Here is a 21,581-nt window from a genome sequence, read left to right as displayed (position 1 = left end):
GAAATAACTCACGAAAGAGACAGTCACGGTTATGCACACAGTTGGCATGTTTTAATTAAATTAACTTCAAATTGTCTAGAACCAGTGTTAAACAAAGTATCCACGTTGCCACATAACCGCGGGCACGGCTTTCCGAAAAGATTTAACCCTGCAGGGGTGCTCCAACTAGTCCATCACAAATTACCACAAGCCGCATAGAAATCCTCAATCACGAAGCTCGCGATCTCGTCGGATTCCCTAGTGGAAAACCTCAACTCTGAGATTACCCAAAGCATCACCGGAATCCCGATGCACAAGATATTTCATCAAAGGTAAAACTAATCCAGCAAGGCCGCCCGACGTGTCGACGATCCCGATAAGAGTCGCGTACCTCGTTCTCAGGACACGGCAGATGAGCTAGACGTCGGGATCGCTAAACCTCCGGGTGACCAGAGGGGCGCCGGACATCGCTCAGGTGGGGCCAACACTCATGAGGAGCACTGGCCCGGGGGTTGATTAAATTTCCTCGGGTTAATTACTCCCTATGCAGTTCATTAGTTATTAGGCAAATGTAGTACCAAAGTTGGGCCCTGCCAGACCAGCTTTAATCTAAAACGAATTATCAAGGGGGTCCCCATAACAACCCCGATCGTGTTAGGAGCGCTCATTTATGGAACATAACACCGGTAGCCGGAAACTAAGGGGGCAAAGGTGGAACAAAACACCAGGCTAGAAAGGCCGAGCCTTCCACCTTTTACCAAGTATATAGGTGCATTAAATTAAATAGCATTTAATAGGGTGATATGACAAGGAACCCATGTTATCACATGGAAGCATCTGCACCTGCAACTAGCAACGCTAACAACATGGGGAAGCAAGCAGTAACATAGCCAATCAGTGGTTTGCTAGGTCGAACAGGTTGAAGGTATTCATGGCATTGTTGAGAGGCTGATTTTTAACAAGTGGTAGGCAACGAGACATAATCGATAGCATCAAAATAACTAGCATGGAAATGATAGTAATGGTATCTGGGGAAATGATCATCTTGCCTGAGATCCCGCTTGGAAGAAGAACCTCTCCGAGATGTCGGTGAACCAACGTAGTCGAACGGGTCCTCACATTCCGACACGCTTGCGGAACTCTATCGAGACGGAGCAAACCGGAAACAAACATCAACACAGATATTCACCACACGATGCACAACATGATGCATAACCTACTATGATGGATGATCAGTTCATTGATGCAAGGGATGGCATGGCATGGCAATTCACCTCACGCAAACTCTACACATTAAGTGAAGCTTGATATGCAACGGGTTGCATATCGACGGAACTCCACGATTGATTATTTAATTCACTCCCGATTATTTAAACGGCAATATTAAATTGTTGTTAACATGGCAAGGGTGAAGCGATGGTCCTACACGACATCCTAGTCGGGTAACACGCGAAACATAGATCGGATCTACGACACAAAAGACATGCAACACAATATGTTATGCCATGAATGCATTATGCATGCGAGTTCATTACATCACGGCAAGAAGGGAAAGAAACAGATGTCGCCACGGCGAGCGAAAGGGAACCATGGCGGCAAATCAGAAACGATGCCACGGCAACGTTCCTATCCCGATAACTCGACGAGATATCGGTGACAACGAATAGGGAGCGCGTGCGGGAACGCTAAATAAAGATGGGGTGATCCCGACTACCGGGTTCCCATGTGTCGAGGGCATGACAAAAAGGAAGACAACATGCACGGGCAAACAAACGGTGCATACATACGGTGCATACATGCATTCAACTCAAACAACTCATACATTCATACATCACTAGCACACGGTACACGACATGTCCCATCGGTATACCTTCGACGCGTGCGAATCGGAGGGGTTCGGTCGAAGCGGACGTCGTGGTCGTCGTGGAAGTAGTCGTACACGCGTCGGTAGTTGAAGTAGTGGCACACGTTCTCGTCGACGGTAGTCGTTCTCTCGGCGTCGGCAGACGTCTTCGGCGTCGGTAGTCGATCATGTCTCCGTTGATGCTCGGGGTTCGTCGAGGTCGTCGTTGTACTCGCCGATCTCGTCGACAACTCATGGTAGGCGGGGATGGTCCGCGCGGCAACACAAGCAGCATCATCACGGCTAGCGTAAGCGGACAAACCGCAAGCCACTAGCTACCTAGACTAGCATCTAACAGCAAAAGCATCAGCTAGCAAAGCAGCAGCATCTACGGCAACTAGCAACAGCATCCTGCCGCTACCTAGCACAGCAACTAGCAACTATCTAGCAGCCTAGCACGCAAACAGAGCAAGCAGCCAACATGCAAAAACGCAAGCAGCAGCTAGCTACAAGCATCAGCCGTCAAAGCAGCAAGCAATCGGCAGCAACAGGAACAACACTCGACAGGCAGCATCCTCAGGCATGCAACAGCCGCGTGCACACCAACACCATCGGCAGCTTCGGCCACAACGGCAGCAACACATAGCAGGCAAGCACAGCAGGCCAACGGCAAGCAGCGGCGCAGCAACAGCAACGGCCAGCAGAACGTCGAGGGGGCGAGCACGGGGGTGAGCGGGACCAAGGCGGCTCCAGCGACGATGGCCGTCGGGGAACTGACAGGGGCCCGGGAGGGTGCGGCATCGCGCCGGCGGCCCTGGCCGGCAGGCACCGAGGCTGGGCCGCCTGAGGCTGCGGTGGCCGGCTCGGGGAACCTGCGCGGGGAGGCAGCGAGACAGCGCGGCCGAGGCCAGCGGCGGCGCACGGGCAGGCGAGCGGGGGCGAGGGAGAGGGAATCGGGGCTGGGCGGCGTAGGGGTGCTCGAGGCCATGGCGGCAACCAGCGAGCAGGCGGCTGGAGGCGGGGTGCTGCGAGGCAGGGGCGAGGCGGCGGAGGAGAGGCCGGCGACGGGGAGGCGCGGCTCGGGAGGAGGAGGTCGGCGAGGTGCACCTCCTACGACGGGCGGCAGCAGGCCACGGCGCAGGCGGGGCGGAGCTGCTCGGGCGACGAGGAAGGACGAGTGAGGAGACGAGGGTTGCGGCGTTGGGACGGGAACGACGATGGGATCGGGCACGGGGGAGCAACATGCTAGGTCACGGGGGGGAAGCTGGGCCTTGGGCCGGCTGGCCTGGCCTGGCTCCTCCCCCATTTGGTTTTTTTTAACCTGGTTTTTTTTTAAAGAAAAGGAAAAAAATAGAAACTCATAAGAAAAGGTTTTAACAGAAAAAATTAAAATAAAGAAAATGTCTTTTAACTACTTAAAAACATACCCCACTATAAGAAATAGTTTTGGGCATTTTTAAAAGAAATAAAATAAAACCTTTTGAAGAAATAAAATTTAAACCCGTTTACAAAAAAAATAAAAATCGAACCCCTTTGAAGAATTAAATAAAACCTCTTTATTTAAAGAATAAAATAAAAGCCTTTTAAAAGAGAAAATAAAATGGGACGGTTTTAAAATAAAACGAACGGAGAAATAAAATAAAAACGTAAGGGTTGCCCCCGTTTTATAAAAGGGTTTTAAAAGAAGACGAATCTTTTGACGGGGTTAAAACGGAAACTTTAGCAAACCGCACGACAAATAAAAGAGAGGGGAGAGAAGGTTTAGGTCTGCGGTGCAACGGGGTTTAGCGGTGGCCCTCACGCACGCACTCTCATCATGCCTACAAACGACGCCACTCACGAAGCACTAACACCCAACAACACGGAGCAACAGGCAACACCGACAAGACACGGTTGACATGATGCCATGCATGGTGCGATGATGCAAACTACATGACGATGCAATGAATAAATCTAATCACACGACGGAAACGGAATAGAAGGGGGAATCTTCTGGAACGTCGGCATCGGGCTGTCACAACTCTCCTACACTACAAGAAGATCTCGCCCCGAGATCCAAGAATGAAAGGGGGAGAGGATGAGAAAGAACACGAGGTAAAACTTAGTCGCTTCTTTGACAAACGAGTGAAACCAACGATCCTTGAAGGTTGCAAGGAGATGAGGAATGACATGAGAAAGAGGCCAGAATTCACAGAAAATTTCGGCAGCACTTCGGTAGGAAAATGGGACAAAAAAATCGAAAAGGTAGGAGAATTAGACAATATTCACAACAAACAAGTAAATAGAACAAGGGAACACCATGATCTTGACAGAACAAGATTATAGACCCAAAGAGCAACATCACATGCCTCCAGAACAAGAGAATAAGAACTAGCTCAAGCGGAAGAAGAGAATGAAGAAAAGAATGACAACTAACATCACAATAGAATTGGAGAGCCTCCGGACAGAGAATTGGCATAGTAGTTGGAAAACCAACAACGAAAAGAACAAGATAGTAGTGGGCTTATGAAGATCATATCAACATATATGAGGTGACAACCAACCACTAAAAGAAACACGGATTGATTGGGAGAAACAAGATATGAACAAATCTTACACCAAGAGGATACATTGAGAACTTGGATTAATGACAAGCACCATGATAGCAACAATCCACAGGAAAAGCTTTAGGTGAAATCCAAATCAAGATAGCTCAATGAAGAATCATGTGTTGCAAATACCTCATGATCGTAGAATTGGTGGGTTTAATTATCTCATTCTTGAAATACAATCTCTTCGAGACTCCTACACTAACAAGAATGCTATAATACCACCTCAAAGGATAAAGGAAGAACAATTGCACATATAAATGCAAGAGAAAGGATACTAGAGGTTCTCCAACAAGAATCTTGAAGAACACTTGAGAACGAATTGAAACCTTGACGAACCACCAAGAAGGACCTCTGTATACAAATGAATGATGCAAAGATATGAAGGTAGAGAAGAATAAGATTATGACCTTGCCAAGATTTAGATGAAGCAACACGAAAAGATACTTGAGAAAACTTGGAACTCCGGAAAAGAAAGATAAGAACACTAGAGAAAAGGAATTGATATCGTGAGCCACTCCGGAAGAAGAATTGAAATCTCTTGGAAGAAGGAAGAACAAGAATAAAAATTATGTTATGCTTATCCTTCATCAAGTTTAATTGATGACAAGCAACGGAATTAGCATACAACTTATTCTTCTTGAAATGATTAAGGAGAGATATGAGCACAAACTAGAAGAAATCTTGAAAGAGGCACCGGTGAGAATTCACAATTGAATGGGAATACCAAGAATTAATGGAGATGCAAGATAACGAAGAGATCATGATCCACCTAAGAGAAGAAAACTTAAACAGGGCACCGGATAATCGAGAGACGAACGAAGAGACAACAATTGAGAAGAATTGAGGATGAGAGTTGAAAGCTGAGAACGAAGAATCTTCCAAAATGATGGCCTTCGGAGGATCGAGAAATAAAAACAACTTAGAAATGCACCGGATAGCAAGAAATAGATTACTCCTGATTGGAACAATTAAGATGATGGCACCAAGCTGAAATGATTAATCTCCAAGAGAATGAACCAAGATTTTGAGAGAAGCACTCCTTCGAATTACAAACTGAGAATGATTACGAGAAACAACACCAAGAATTACTGAGACCTCCGGAATAAAGAAAAATGCAAGGTTCAGCCAAATATGAGAATTAATTCAAATAGGCCTTGGAGAAGGGATATGACTGATGGAAATCATACTTACGTCATAGTTGAAAAGAATTAAAGACCTGTGGAAAAATAGAAGAGACATATAAGATCCTTGGAAAAAACTTGTGGGTTATGGGCCCACTCAAAGAAACCACCGTTGAATAGAAAAAAATAGATTAGAAAGAGAGATTGCACCGGTATAGATGAGGATAGCACCTGAAAATAATTAAAAGGATTGGAAATAAGAACCTCTGAGATAACTTCAGCACTCCGGATGGAATAGAGAGAAATGACCATAAGAAGACCGATGAGAATTTCCAACATGGGAAAAATTACAAGGATGAATAGGATACAATGAACACAGATAATTAAATTAAATTCACCGGAAAAGATGACAGAATGAATAAAGAAGAACACGAATCTCGTGATAAACTTCACAATGAATCACCGGGTACAAAAGGAAGAAGAGATATCGGAAGCACAATGAAATGAATGCGCTTGGATGAAATCCAACACCGAAGAAAAAGGGCGGGAGGGCGGGCAAAAACAAAGATGACTTGGGACAGATGAGACGAACTCCAGATGAAATGAGAGAACGATCTTGCAAAATTCGGAAATGATAGAATTCACTTAGAGAGAAACACACCGGTTGAAAAGACGACTCCGGTTGACAAGAATTGATATGAGAATTTGAATGAACAAAAGAATTTGCATTCTCACATAAAAATATGAGAACACTGCTTAGAAAAGATCTGAAATCACCACTTGACATCGAAGCAACTTGAATTACCATATTCAACAAAACAAAGGATGAGGCTTATGAAACAAGCCAGAACAAACTCATGAGAAAGATTTCGTCCGATATTTTCGTGGACGGAATCGCACGGGCACGATTTTACAGTAGCCATCAAGTGCAAGGCAGTGCACCCGACATACGAAGCGTCCCCGAGTCGTAGCAAGCTACAAGGACTCTTTAAGACACAACGTGTACCGCTGTAAGTCGATCGTGAACAAACGAATCCACTAGATGTCGAACCCCAACCTAACATCATGCATTTGTTGGAAGAATGTCCTATAAGTAACTACTTGAATTCCCACCTATGAATTCCCGAAATATCTGGTCATGCAATCTGGTACACGGATACAAGGAGTAATAATCACACAACTCCTAACTAACCCGTCACCTATATCACATCCGTCAACACACAACCAGAATCTCGGGCCTTCATCTACAACAGACCCTCGTGATCACAACGATACAAAGTATGACAGTACTCCTGAACAATCTGCACCAGTACTGGAGACATCGGGGTTATCTCGCCACTACTAGTATTGAAGCAATTACGAACATCCTTCGTTCTGAGATACTAAGAAATCTGAATGATAATGATGTGCTCGAGAATCCCCTGGAGCTCAACTCCCCGGAAGAAAATCAAGTCAGACAGGAGGCACCAAGACAGAACTCCGTCACATCGGCATCATATAGATCTCAAAAATAACCGCGTGATCCTAAAAAAAATTGAGTGAGAAGAGGAGTAGAATAAATTATTACGTCAAGATTCCTCACCAGAGCATAGAAGAGGAGAAAAAAGAATCCTACTCTCCGATATATAACTAGACTCAAATAGTTTTTCACTAGACTCGACTCGGCCAAGTTCGATCAATCAAGGGGGATCCTAGGTCGGTACGGCTCTGATACGAACTTGTCACGCCCAAGATGCGACCCTATCCTCAATTTGGCACGAGGGCCTCGTCAGGGATAGAAGCGCATCTCGTCGTGTCGCAAGAATGGATATCGTTACAAGTACATGTACTGAAAAGAAGAGATATATAGAATTGGCTTACACTCGCCACAAGCTACATAAGAGTCACATCAGTACATTACATAATCATCAAGAGTAAGAGCAGGGTCCGACTACGGACGGAAACAAACGAGAAAGTAAGAACGACGTCCATCCTTGCTATCCCAGGCTGCCGGCCTGGAACCCATCCTATATCGATGAAGAGGAAGAAGAAGAAGCAACTCCAAATGAACAATCAACGCGCTCGCGTCAAGTGACCTTTATCTGTACCTGCAACTGGTGTTGTAGTAATATGTGAGCCACAGAGGACTCAGCAATCTCATTTCCAAAGGTATCAAGACTAGCAAAGCTTAATGGGTGAGGCATGGTTAGGTGGTGAGGTTGCAGCAGCGGCTAAGCATATATTTGGTGGCTAAACTTACGAGTACAAGAAATAAGAGAGGGGAAGGACTACGCATAGCGGACGTGTCTACTGATGATCAAATGAATGATCTTGAACACCTACCTACGTCACACATAACCCCACCGTGTCCTCGATCGGAGAAAGAACTCACGAAAGAGACAGTCACGGTTACGCACACAGTTGGCATGTTTTAATTAAGTTAACTTCAAATTGTCTAGAACCAGTGTTAAACAAAGTATCCACGTTGCCACATAACCGCGGGCACGGCTTTCCGAAAAGATTTAACCCTGCAGGGGTGCTCCAACTAGTCCATCACAAATTACCACAAGCCGCATAGAAATCCTCAATCACGAAGCTCGCGATCTCATCGGATTCCCTAGTGGAAAACCTCAACTCTGAGATTACCCAAAGCATCACCGGAATCCCGATGCACAAGATATTTCGTCAAAGGTAAAACTAATCCAGCAAGGCCGCCCGACGTGTCGACGATCCCGATAAGAGTCGCGTACCTCGTTCTCAGGACACGGCAGATGAGCTAGACGTCGGGATCGCTAAACCTCCGGGTGACCAGAGGGGCGCCGGACATCGCTCAGGTGGGGCCAACACTCATGAGGAGCACTGGCCCGGGGGTTGATTAAATTTCCTCGGGTTAATTACTCCCTATGCAGTTCATTAGTTATTAGGAAAATGTAGTACTAAAGTTGGGCCCTGGCAGACCAGCTTTAATCTAAAACGAATTATCAAGGGGGTCCCCATAACAACCCCGATCGTGTTAGGAGCGCTCATTTATGGAACATAACACCGGTAGCCGGAAACTAAGGGGGCAAAGGTGGAACAAAACACCAGGCTAGAAAGGCCGAGCCTTCCACCTTTTACCAAGTATATAGGTGCATTAAATTAAATAGAGTTTAATAGGGTGATATGACAAGGAACCCATGTTATCACATGGAAGCATCTGCACCTGCAACTAGCAACGCTAACAACATGGGGAAGCAAGCGGTAACATAGCCAATCAGTGGTTTGCTAGGTCGAACAGGTTGAAGGTATTCATGGCATTGTTGAGAGGCTGATTTTTAACAAGTGGTAGGCAACGAGACATAATCGATAGCATCGAAATAACTAGCATGGAAATGATAGTAATGGTATCTGGGGGAAATGATCATCTTGCCTGAGATCCCGCTTGGAAGAAGAACCTCTCGGAGATGTCGACGAACCAACGTAGTCGAACGGGTCCTCACATTCCGACACGCTTGCGGAACTCTATCGAGACGGAGCAAACCGGAAACAAACATCAACACAGATATTCACCACACGATGCACAACATGATGCATAACCTACTATGATGCATGATCAGTTCAATAATGCAAGGGATGGCATGGCAATTCACCTCACGCAAACTCTACACATTAAGTGAAGCTCGATATGCAACGGGTTGCATATCGACGGAACTCCACGATTAATTATTTAATTCACTCCCGATTATTTACACGGCAATATTAAATTGTTGTTAACATGGCAAGGGTGAAGCGATGGTCCTACACGACATCCTAGTCGGGTAACACACGAAACATAGATCGGATCTACGGCACAAAAGACATGCAACACAATATGTTATGCCATGAATGCATTATGCATGCGAGTTCATTACATCACGGCAAGAAGGGAAAGAAACATATGTCGCCACGGCGAGCGAAAGGGAACCATGGCGGCAAATCGGAAACGATGCCACGGCAACGTTCCTATCCCGATAACTCGACGAGATATCGGTGACAACGAATAGGGAGCGCGTGCGGGAACGCTAAATAAAGATGGGGTGATCCCGACTACCGTGTTCCCATGTGTCGAGGGCACGACGAAAAGGAAGACAACGTGCACGGGCAAACAAACGGTGCATACATGCATTCAACTCAAACAACTCATACGTTCGTACATCACTAGCACACGGTACACGACATGTCCCATCGGTATACCTTCGACGCGTGCGAATCAGAGGGGTTCGGTCGAAGCGGACGTCGTGGTCGTCGTGGAAGTAGTCGTACACGCGCCGGTAGTTGAAGTAGTGGCACACGTTCTCGTCGACAGTAGTCGTTCTCTCGGCGTCGGCAGACATGTTCGGCGTCGGTAGTCGATCACGTCTCCGTCGATGCTCAGGGTTCGTCGAGGTCGTCGTTGTACTCGCCGATCTCGTCGATGACTCATGGTAGGCAAGGATGGTCCGCGTGGCGACGCAAGCGGCAGCATCACGGCTAGCATAAGCGGACAAACCGCAAGCCACTAGCTACCTAGACTAGCATCTAACAGCAAAAGCATCAGCTAGCAAAGCAGCAACATCTACGGCAACTAGCAACAGCATCCTGCCGCTACCTAGCACAGCAACTAGCAACTATCTAGCAGGCTAGCACGCAAACGGAGCAAGCAACCAACATGCAAAAACGCAAGCAGCAGCTAGCTACAAGCATCAGCCGGCAGAGCAGCAAGCAACCGGCAGCAACAGGAACAACACTCGGCAGGCAGCATCCTCAGGCATGCAACAGCCACGTGCACATCAACACCATCGGCAGCTTCGGCCACAATGGCAGCAACACATAGCAGGCAAGCACAGCAGGCCAACGGCAAGCAGCGGCGCAGCAACAGCAACGGCCAGCAGAACGGCGAGGGGGCGAGCACGGGGGCGAGCGGGACCAAGGCGGCTCCAGCGACAATGGCCGTCGGGGAACTGACAGGGGCCCGGGAGGGTGCGGCATCGCGCCGGCGGCCCTGGCCGGCAGGCACCGAGGCTGGGCCGCCTGCGGCTGCGGTGGCCGGCTCGGGGAACCTGCGCGGGGAGGCAGCGAGACAGCGCGACCGAGGCCAGCGGCGGCGCACGGGCAGGCGAGCGGGGGCGAGGGAGAGGCAATCGGGGCTGGGCGGCGCAGGGTGCTCGAGGCCATGGCGGCAACCGGCGAGCAGGCGGCTGGAGGCGGGGTGCTGCGAGGCAGGGGCGAGGCGGCGGAGGAGAGGCCGGCGACGGGGAGGCGCGGCTCGGGAGGAGGAGGTCGGCGAGGTGCACCTCCTGCGACGGGCGGCAGCAGGCCACGGCGCAGGCGGGGCGGAGCTGCTCGGGCGACGGGGAAGGACGAGGGAGGAGACGAGGGTTGCAGCGCTGGGACGGGAACGACGATGGGATCGGGCACGGGGGAGCAACGGGCTAGGTCACGGGGGGAAAGCTGGGCCTTGGGCCGGCTGGCCTGGCCTGGCTCCTCCCCCATTTGGTTTTTTTTAAACCTGATTTTTTTCTTTTTTTTAAAGAAAGAAAAGGAAAAAAATAGAAACTCACAATAAAAGGTTTTAACAGAAAAAATTAAAATAAAGAAAATGTCTTTTAACTACTTAAAAACATACCCCACTATAAGAAATACTTTTGGGCATTTTTAAAACAAATAAAATAAAACCTTTTGAAGAAATAAAATTTAAACCCGTTTACAAAAAAAACGAACCCCTTTGAAGAATTAAATAAAACCTCTTTATTTAAAGAATAAAATAAAAGCCTTTTAAAAGAGAAAATAAAATGGGACGGTTTTAAAATAAAACGAACGGAGAAATAAAATAAAAACCTAAGGGTTGCCCCCGCATTTTATAAAAGGTTTTAAAAGAAGACGAATCTTTTGACGGGGTTAAAACGGAAACTTTAGCAAACCGCACGACAAATAAAAGAGAGGGGAGAGAAGGTTTAGGTCTGCGGTGCAACGGGGTTTGGCGGTGGCCCTCACGCACGCACTCTCATCATGCCTACAAACGACGCCACTCACGAAGCACTAACACCCAACAACACGGAGCAACAGGCAACACCGACAAGACACGGTTGACATGATGCCATGCATGGTGCGATGATGCAAACTACATGACGATGCAATGAATAAATCTAATCACGCGACGGAAACGGAATAGAAGGGGGAATCTTCTGGAACGTCGGCATCGGGCTGTCACACTCCCGCATGGTGTCCTCCGTAGGCCTCGGAGTGACACTTCTGTAGGATCTGTCCCTGTTCATGTTCAGGTACACAACGTCTAATAACACCATCCACTCCTTCCTTATAAAGGTGAGGATCATCCCAAAAGTAATGTCTCAAGTCAAAGAAGAATTTCTTCTTTTGCTGGTATATATTTGGCAACGATATAGTTTGCATAATCAGCATACCACGGTGCACTACATGAAGTATTGATGACATTCAATTGCTCATCAGGAAAGCTATCATCAATAGGTTGTGGGTCATCAAGAACATTCTCCAACCTAGACAAGTTATCTGCTACTGGGTTATCAGCACCCTTCCTGTCGACAACATGCAAATCAAATTATTGTAGCAAGAGAACCCATCTGATAAGTCTAGGTTTAGCGTCTTTCTTCTCCATGAGGTACTTAATAGCAGCGTGCTCGGTGTGAATAGTGACTTTGGAATCAACTATGTAAGACCTAAACTTTTCACATGCAAACACGACTACTAAAAATTCCTTTTCCGTAGTAGCATAGTTTCTTTGGGCACTGTCTAGAGTTTTACTAGCATAGTGAATAACATTCAACTTATTATCAACTCTTTGCCCTAGGACAACACCAACAGCATAATCACTAGCATCACACATGATTTCAAAAGGTAAGTTCCAATTAGGTGGTTGAACAATAGGTGCAGTTATCAAGGCCTTCTTAAGTATCTCGAAGGCTTCCTCAGAATCATCGTCACAGACAAAAGGAATATCCTTTTGCAAGAGATTGGTAAGAGGCCTAGAAATCTTAGAGAAATCTTTAATGAACCTTCTATAGAAACCAGCATGACCAAGGAAACTTCTTATACCTTTGATATCTATGGGGTATGGCATTTTCTCGATTGCATCAACCTTAGCCTTATCGACTTCAATACCTCTTTCAGAAATTTTATGTCCTAAGGCGATGCCTTCATTAACCATAAAGTGGCACTTCTCCCAATTCAAGACAAGATTGGTGTCTGTACATCTCTGCAAGACCCGATCAAGGTTGCTGAGGCAATCATCAAAAGAAGACCCATAGATGGAGAAATCATCCATGAAAACCTCAACAATATTTTCACAAAAGTGAGAGAATATAGCCATCATACATCTTTGAAAGGTAGCAGGTGCATTACATAAGCCAAAAGGCATACGCCTATAAGCAAAGGTACCGAAAGGGCAGGTGAAAGTGGTTTTCTCCTGATCAGCTTGTGCAACTGGTATTTGGGAGAAACCAGAATAACCGTCTAGAAATCAGAAGTGTGTGTGTTTGGACAGTCTTTCTAGCATTTGGTCGATAAAAGGCAAAGGTTAATGATCTTTCCTAGTGGCTTTATTCAATTTCCTAAAATTGATCACCATCCTATAGCCAGTAATAATCCTGTGTGGGATCAATTCATCCTTATCATTAAGGACAACGGTAATACCTCCCTTCTTAGGGACGCAATGCACCGGACTCACCCAATCACTATGAGCAACAAGATAGATAATACCTGCTTCCATGAGCTTTAGTATTTCTTTTCTTACTACCTCTTTCATCTTAGGATTTAATCTCCGTTGATGATCAGCAACTGGTTTGGAATCAGGATCAGTTTTAATCTTGTGCTGACATAGAGTGGGACTAATGCCCTTAAGATCATCAAGAGTATATCCAATAGCAGCACGGTGCTTCCTCAGAGTTTTTAGTAACTTCTTTTCTTCATGCTCTGAGAGGCTAGCACTAATAATAACAGGATATATCTCTCTTTCATCAAGATAAGAATACTTAAGAGTATCTGGAAACTGTTTAAGATCGAACACAGGATCACCCTTTGGTGGGGGTGGATCCCCAAGCAGTTCAACAGGCAAATTATTCTTAAGAATAGGATATTGTTCTAAGACAACTCTATCTATCTCATCCCTTTCATCCATATGCATATCATTTTCATGCTCAAGTAAGTATTGCTCTAAGGGATCAGTAGGAGGCACGGCAATAGAAGCTAAGGCAATAGTTTCATCCTTACTGGGCAACTCTTTTTCATGAGGTTGTCTACCAAACTTGGAGAAATTGAATTCATGTGACACACCTTCAAAGCCAACAATGACAGTTTGCTTCTCACAGTCAATATGAGCATTGACGGTATTGAGGAAGGGTCTGTCAAATATGATGGGACAAAAGCTATCTTGGGTGGTAGCAAGAACGAGGAAATCAACAGGATACTTCGTTTTACCACACAAGACTTCAACATCCCTAACAATTCCCACAGGGTAGATAGTATCTCTATTCGCAAGCTGAATAGTGACATCAATGGGTTCTATCTCGACAGGTGCAATCTCGTCTTTGATTTCATCATATAAGGATTGAGGTATTGCACTAACACTAGCATCCACGTCACATAAACCATGATAACAATGATCTCCTATCTTAATAGAAACAACAGGCGTGCCAACAACATGCCTATGTTTGTCTCTAGCGTGTGGTTTAGCAATTCTAGCAGCATCTTCACAGAAGTGAATATCATGGCCATCAACATTGTCAGACAGGAGATCTTTGATAATAGCAATGCTAGGTTCAACTCTAGTTTGCTCACGGGGTGTAGGTGTTCTAATGTAGCCTCTACGTATCACGGTTGAAGCTTTAGAATGATCCTTTATCCTAACAGGGAAAGGTGGTTTCTCAATGTAAGCACTGGGAACAATAGGATCATTATAGGCAATGACTCTCTCTTCAACTGGATTGGGTTTAACTACATTGACTTCTAAGGGAGGATGATATTTAAACCACTTCTCTTTGGGGAGATCAATATGAGCAGCAAATGATTCACACAATGAAGCTACTATCTCAGAGTCAAGTCCATACTTAGCGCTAAAATCACAAAAGGTATTTGTTTCAACAAAGGATTTAACGCAATCAAACTTGAAGTTCATACCTGACTCCTTACCTTCATCAAGCTCCCAATCTTCAGATTTGCGTTTAATTCTCTCCAATAAATTCCATCTGAAGTCAATATCTCTCTTCATAAAAGAACCGGTACAAGAAGTGTCAAGCATGGTGCGATCATCATGAGAAAGCCGAGCATAGAAGTTCTGAATGATAATTTCTCTCGAGAGCTCATGGTTGGGGCATGAATATAACATTGATTTAAGCCTCCCCCAAGCTTGAGCGATGCTTTCTCTGTCACGAGGCCAAAAATTATAAATATAATTCCAATCATGATGTACTAGATGCATAGGATAAAACTTTTGATGAAATTCCAATTTCAACTGATTGTAGTTCCATGATTCAGTATCATCACATAGCCTATACCATGTCAACGCCTTATCCCTCAAAGATAAGGGAAAGACCTTCTTCTTGACCTCATCCTCGGGCAAACCTGCAAGGTTAAATAAACCACAAACTTCAGCTACATAGATTAGATGCAAGTCTGGATGTGATGTTCCATCTCCTGTAAAAGGATTAGCCAGCAGTTTCTCAAGCATACCCGAAGGAAATTCATAGCAAATATTTTCAGTAGGTGTAGCAGGTTGAGGAGCAACTCTTTGTTCTTCCGTTCGAGGTGAAGATACCCCGAACAAGCCCCTCAAAGGATTAGTTTCCATAGTGACAAGTGACAATAAATTTGAGCACACTATATAAATGTTTCCTTACCAAGTTCCACTTACCAAAGGCGCTTCACTCCCCGGCAACGGCGCCAGAAAAGAGTCTTGATGACCCACAAGTATAGGGGATCTATCGTAGTCCTTTCGACAAGTAAGAGGGTCGAACCCAACGAGGAGTAGAAGGATCTGACAAGTGGTTTTCAACAAGGTAATATCTGCAAGCACTGAAATTATCGGTAACAAGTAGTTGTGTGGTGAGATGATTCGTAGCAAGTAGCAAGTAACAACGGTAACAAAGGTGCAACAAAGTGGCTCAATCCCTTTTGTAGCAAGGGACAAGCCTGGACAAAGTCTTATAGGAGGTAAAGCGCTTCCGAGGACACATGGAAATTTCTATCAAGCTAGTTTTCATCATGTTCATATGATTTGCGTTCGTTACTTTGATAGTTTGATATGTGGGAGGACCAGCGCTTGGGTACTGCCCTTACTTGGAAAAGCATCCCACTTGTGATTAACCTCTCTCGCAAGCATCCGCAACTACGAAAGAAGAATCAAGACAAAGTCTAACCATAGCATTAAACTAGTGGATCCAAATCAGCCCCTTACGAAGTAGCGCATAAACTAGGGTTTAAGCTTCTGTCATTCTAGCAACCCATCATCTACTTACTACTTCCCAATGCCTTCCTCTAGGCACAAATAATGGTGAAGTGTTATGTAGTCGACGTTCACATAACACCACTAGATGAAAAACAACATACAACACATCAAAATATCGAACGAATACCAAATTCACATGACTACTTATAGCATGACTTATCCAATATCCTCAGGAACAAAAGTAACTACTCACAAAGCATAATCATATTCATGACCAGAGAGGTAATGAGTAGCATCAAGGATCTGAACATAAACTTTCCCACAAAGTAATCCAACTAGCATCAACTACACAGAGTAATTAACACTACTAGCAACCTTACAAGTACCAATCGGAGTCACGAGACGGAGATTGGTTACAAGAGATGAACTAGGGTTTGGAGATGAGATGGTGTTGATGAAGATGTTGATGGTGATGAGTCCCCTCCGATGAGAGGAGTGTTGGTGATGACGATGGCGACGATTTCCCCCTTCGAGAGAGAAGTTTCCCCGGCAGGATCGTCCTGCCGGAGCTCTAGATTGGTTCTGCTCAAGTTCCGCCTCGTGACGGCGGCGAATCCTCCGAAAAGCCTCCGCTTGATTTTTTTCAAACCGAAACCCTTCTTGTAGCAAAAGAGGGGGGCTAGTGGGCCAGCAGGGAGCTCACAAGCCCCCTAGGCGCGGCCGGGGGGAGGCTGCGCCTAGCAGGCTTGTGGCCTCCTGCTGGCGCCCCTCTGGCACTTCTTCGGCCCAGTATTTTTTATAAATCCTAAAAAAATCCACGTTGATTTTCACGGCTTTTGGAGTTGCGCAGAATAGGCATCTCAAATTTGCTCCATTTTCAGGCCAGAATTCTAGCTGCCGACATTCTCCCTCTTCATGTAAACCTTGCAAAATAAGAGAGAAAAGGCATAAGTATTGTACCGTGAAGTGTAATAACAACTCAAAAACAATAAATATCAACATGAAAGCATGATGCAAAATGGACGTATCAGGGTCCAGGAAGAAGCAACCTTGTTTATTCCATCATGGCTTACGTCCACGAAGTACTAGCCTCATTCAAGGTAGATCTTCACGAAGTAGGTGATCTCCTTGCTCCTACAAACTTCTTGGTTCAACTCCACATGATTTGGAGGCTCCCAAGTGACACATAACCAATCTAGGAAACACCACTCTTCAAAAGTTAATAGATGTGGTATGGATGATGAACTCCTTACTTTAGTGCTTAAAGGATAGTCTCCTCAACACTTAAGCACTCATTACTAGAAAAAACCCTAGTAGTAACGTTGGTTTTTCGACTAGCACTAGCGCGGGCTCCCGCGCTACTCCTAAGTCGCTATAGTTATTTTTTAGCTGTAGCGCGTGTTCTACCCCCACGCTACTGGTAATCTGACATACCAGTAGCGCTTGTGCTCCACGCTACTACCCACATAGTAGTAGCGCCTCTATGATACACCCAAGCTACTAGTAACTAATTATGATTAAAAAAATCTACCTAATCCAGTTTAGATATACATTTTATAGTACTCACATACATGCATTTTATAATATGTACGTGTTATGCATACAATCAATGATACATATGTGATATAGATAGTTTATATATATATATATATATATATATATATATATATATATATATAAAATATGTATGTGTACTCACACACATATATATACCCAGGGTGTAGAATAGCTTATTCTTCATCCGAGATAATCTTACGATCAATTTATAAATAAATTACATTTAAAATACAAATAGTTACATTTATATTGAATCACTTAAAATTTAACAAAAGAAAAACAATAATATAGGTCACAAGATCATAAAAAATTGAATTTATTTTATTTTTTGCATTATTTTTGTATGTTCGTAATTTTACGTGGCATAAAATATTTTTATGTTGATTATATTTTTTACGGTTTCTTTTTACATATAAAATGAGGCAAAATTACGAAACGTAAAATTACGGTGCATTGATGTTAAAATAAAGGGGGTGAAGAATAACTATTCCTCACCCAGGGTGACGAATAGCGCCTCCACAAGCCCGTGTTGATGGTGTTGATGTCGTCGGTGCCGCCTCCGCCCAACACCGCGACGATACTTATACTAGTACCACTAATCCGTTGGTCCGATTTTGACCGGGTCAACAATTTCTCAAGGAGCCCTCCTATTAATTTATTTTAAGTCTTCATGTTTCCTAATTTTACTCTTTCATTCGATTGAGGTATTCAATTTCGGATTTGGTTTACAATTTTGATCGGACCGACGATTTTTCAAATTAATTAGCAACAACCGACCTATAAAAATATATTAACCCCTCGCAGACTCATGTCATCATAAAAAAAGCACCACCATGTGATATTATAGCTGAATAAAGTACACGCAACCAATGATAAAAAAAAGATCCTCACATAAACATGGATTGATTAACGCATAACACAAATCACACCACGAAAGGCCCATCAAATAACCGCATTATAAATAAACATAAAACACACTCCACCGTCTCCCCCACCGGCCAAACTAAATACTCCATCAATTGTAAAATATAAGGATTATTAGTTTTTTGAAAAGTCAAATTTCCGTATTTTTGACCAAGCTCAGAGCCAAAAATATCAACTTCCACAATGTTAAACAAAAATATATGAAAATTCATTTCCTGTTGAATCTAATAACATCGATTTGATATTATGAATTTTGATATATTTCTCTACAAATTTAATCATATTTAAAAAGGTTTGACTTTTCAAAAAAGTAATACACCATATATTTTAAAGTAGAATGATTAAAGAAATTTGAAAATCACAACACATTCAGCGGCCCAGCAAAGCGCGTCCAACCCTTCTAGTATGTCACTGTTCACGGCAGAAATTCTCCTTTTTATTACATAGTGCGTGAATCAATCTTTTTACTTAAAAATCTTTGTGGCACAGTACATGTCAATTGCGTAACCCACTATAAGGAGTCCAAACTTTTTTGGTTGTGCTCCAGTGGCAGCAGCACCACAACTCTACAAGACAAGGGAGCACTATTCGTTATATTTTTTGTGGACCAGGTTTCAAAGAAATTTGATATACTAAGGGCATCTCCAACAGGCGTATGATAAGCGTTGGTAAGTTGGCCACGTAGACTATTTTGGTGACATGGCAGGTAATAATAGCAGAGAGAGAACCAAAACGTATGATCCTGAACCGACGCTCCGGACACAAGCTCCGAGGCCAGCCCGTTCCTTTCTTTAGCATTCAAGTGGGGTCGTCTGGATCTGGTGCGAGTAGCCGCCCCAAAATTTCTCCTCTCCCGCGTGTATATCCCGATTTCCTGTTTCGCGCGCCAAATCACTCTGCTGCTCGCGCCCAAATTGCCCTGCTGCTCCCGCCTCCATCAAATCCCCTCTCGCGTTCATCTCTTAATTTCACTTTGCCCCAAACTTCTGACCATGAGCCGCCAAACTAGGGTTCAAGCGCCGCCGCCGCCGCCGCCGTATTCGTGGCCGGCAACGGCTGTTACCAGCGAACCCACGCTGACTCCCGACGTTGCTGCGTCCTATGGTATAGCTCCTTCCATGCAGACCATGGGCACCTCCACTCCTCCCGGCTATTGGAGTTCGTCAGGATCTCCTCCCCTCATGCCCGTGAAAGATTTCAGGTACGTACACATGTACAGCTAAGTCCATGGTTGATTTTGGTTTCTTCAGTGTGCACTTGTATTCTGAACCCACAGGTGTGGAATGATACAAAAATGTAAAGTACGCACGACAACCACTCGTTATACTCACATGGAGCACTGAGTTTGATAACAGTTCTATGCTAAAAATATTTGCTATATAATAAATTGTCATTTTTTCTGTTCAGTTCTGTTAGCAATCATCTTAAGACGTGAACCTCTATTTTCTACTCTGATCATCAACTACGAAGCAGCGTGAAGGAGCAGACATTTTCATAGAAGTTTCAGCAGAACATAGGTTCAGATTTACTTAATCTGGCAATGCTAACACCTATTATTCTGGCTGGAACATGGTTAGCACAGTAAAAGGAATTAAAGGCTGTATAGTTCATAATATTTCTGTCTAGTTCATAATACTAATCAGTATATATCTAATCTAGTAGGAAGAATTAAAGGTTGTAGTTCTAAAGGAAGTTGTGTAGCTTTTGTCAGAATACGGAGGCGGAGGAGCGTTCTCTGAATTTTGGATATAACTAGAAGACAAATAGAAGACAAATGCACGGCCGCTATTCGTATGATGGCGTATGGTACCCCTGCTGATGAGCTGGATGATTACTTGAAGATTGGTGAGAGCACTGCATTGAAGTGTTTGAAGCATTTCGCAAAAGGGGTGATCGCCAACTTTGCTGGGCATTACTTGCGACGCCCCACTTGTGAGGATGTGGAGCGCTTGCTGCAAGTCGGCGAGTCTCGAGGCTTTCCTGGCATGTTGGGAAGCCTAGACTGTATGCACTGGCAGTGGGAGAATTGCCCGGTTGCTTGGAAAGGACAGTTTACCTGTGGTGACCATGGTGTCCCTACTCTCATGCTCGAAGCAGTAGCTTCGTATGACCTTTGGATATGGCATGCCTTTTTTGGCGTTGCTGGTTCCAATAATGACATAAATGTGCTCAACCAGTCCCCATTGTTCATTGAGGAGTTGAAGGGGGAAGCTCCTCGTGTGCAGTATACTGTCAATGAGAGGCGGTACAATACTGGCTACTATCTTGTGGATGGCATATACCCAGAATGGGCTGCCTTCGTCAAGACAATTCCACTCCCCCAAACAGAAAAGGACAAGCGGTTTGCACAACTTCAAGAAGGAGCTAGGAAGGATATTGAACGTGCATTCGGGGTCTTGCAATCTCGCTTCTCCATTGTGCGTCGTCCAGCACGATTATGGTCGCGAGCATCTATTGGAAATATTATGAAAGCATGCATCATTCTTCACAATATGATAGTTGAAGATGAGAGGGAAATGGTCACCACTCCTCTTGACTTGAATGAGACTCCGGGGTCATCAGTTGTGTTACCTCCAGAAATGAAGGTAGGTGGTAACACATGCTTTGCTGATGTTCTTCGTAGAAATGCTGGAATTCGTGATCGCTCAACACATACGCAACTCAAGAGGGACTTGGTTGAGCACATTTGGAAGAGATTTGGCAATTAGCTAAATAATTAGGTATAGCTTCTCTATAGGAAAAAAACATTTCCTCATACTCTTAGAATGTGATATCTTATTTGTACAACTGAAAAAAGTTAAGAGTAGTCGTGTGATTGTTCTTTTCTATCTCTTATTTTTCAGGCTGGGATTGGCAAGGTCAAGCGATTCATGGCATTTAGAAAAATGAAGAGGTTCATGGCAGCTTATTGGAGTTTGCAACCGCAGGAAACCTTTGCCTTATTTCATTTAGTTGATTACTCTTTTGCGAATCAGTCTTTTTGTTTGACCTTGTGGCCTTTTATGTAAGAACAAAAATAGAGTGCACTGGTACTATGTTATTTTGCAAGAATTTCTACTTTTGTTAAACTTTGTCGGCTGTAGTGCTATCCCAGTTTGAAGATTTTTCGTTATGTATGTGCTTGCAAGCAAGGCATCATCTATGGTTACAAAGATGTGTTGCACTGGTGATCA

General features: G+C 44.5%; 1 protein-coding gene across 1 annotated transcript; it reads left to right on the top strand.

Annotated features, from left to right (window-relative positions):
* Positions 1 to 19,400: 19,400 nt before the first annotated feature.
* LOC123408239 lies at positions 19,401 to 21,116 on the top strand. Its single transcript, XM_045101393.1, has 2 exons — positions 19,401 to 19,609; positions 20,165 to 21,116. The coding sequence occupies exons 1-2, from the start codon at positions 19,401 to 19,403 to the stop codon at positions 21,114 to 21,116; spliced, it is 1,161 nt and encodes a 386-aa protein (XP_044957328.1).
* Positions 21,117 to 21,581: the final 465 nt, after the last annotated feature.

This window comes from Hordeum vulgare, chromosome 7H, assembly GCF_904849725.1.
Source record: "Hordeum vulgare subsp. vulgare chromosome 7H, MorexV3_pseudomolecules_assembly, whole genome shotgun sequence".
Taxonomy (NCBI): Eukaryota; Viridiplantae; Streptophyta; class Magnoliopsida; order Poales; family Poaceae; genus Hordeum; species Hordeum vulgare.
Note: the sequence above shows the minus strand (reverse complement) of the source record. Positions and strands in the feature narration are given on the sequence as shown.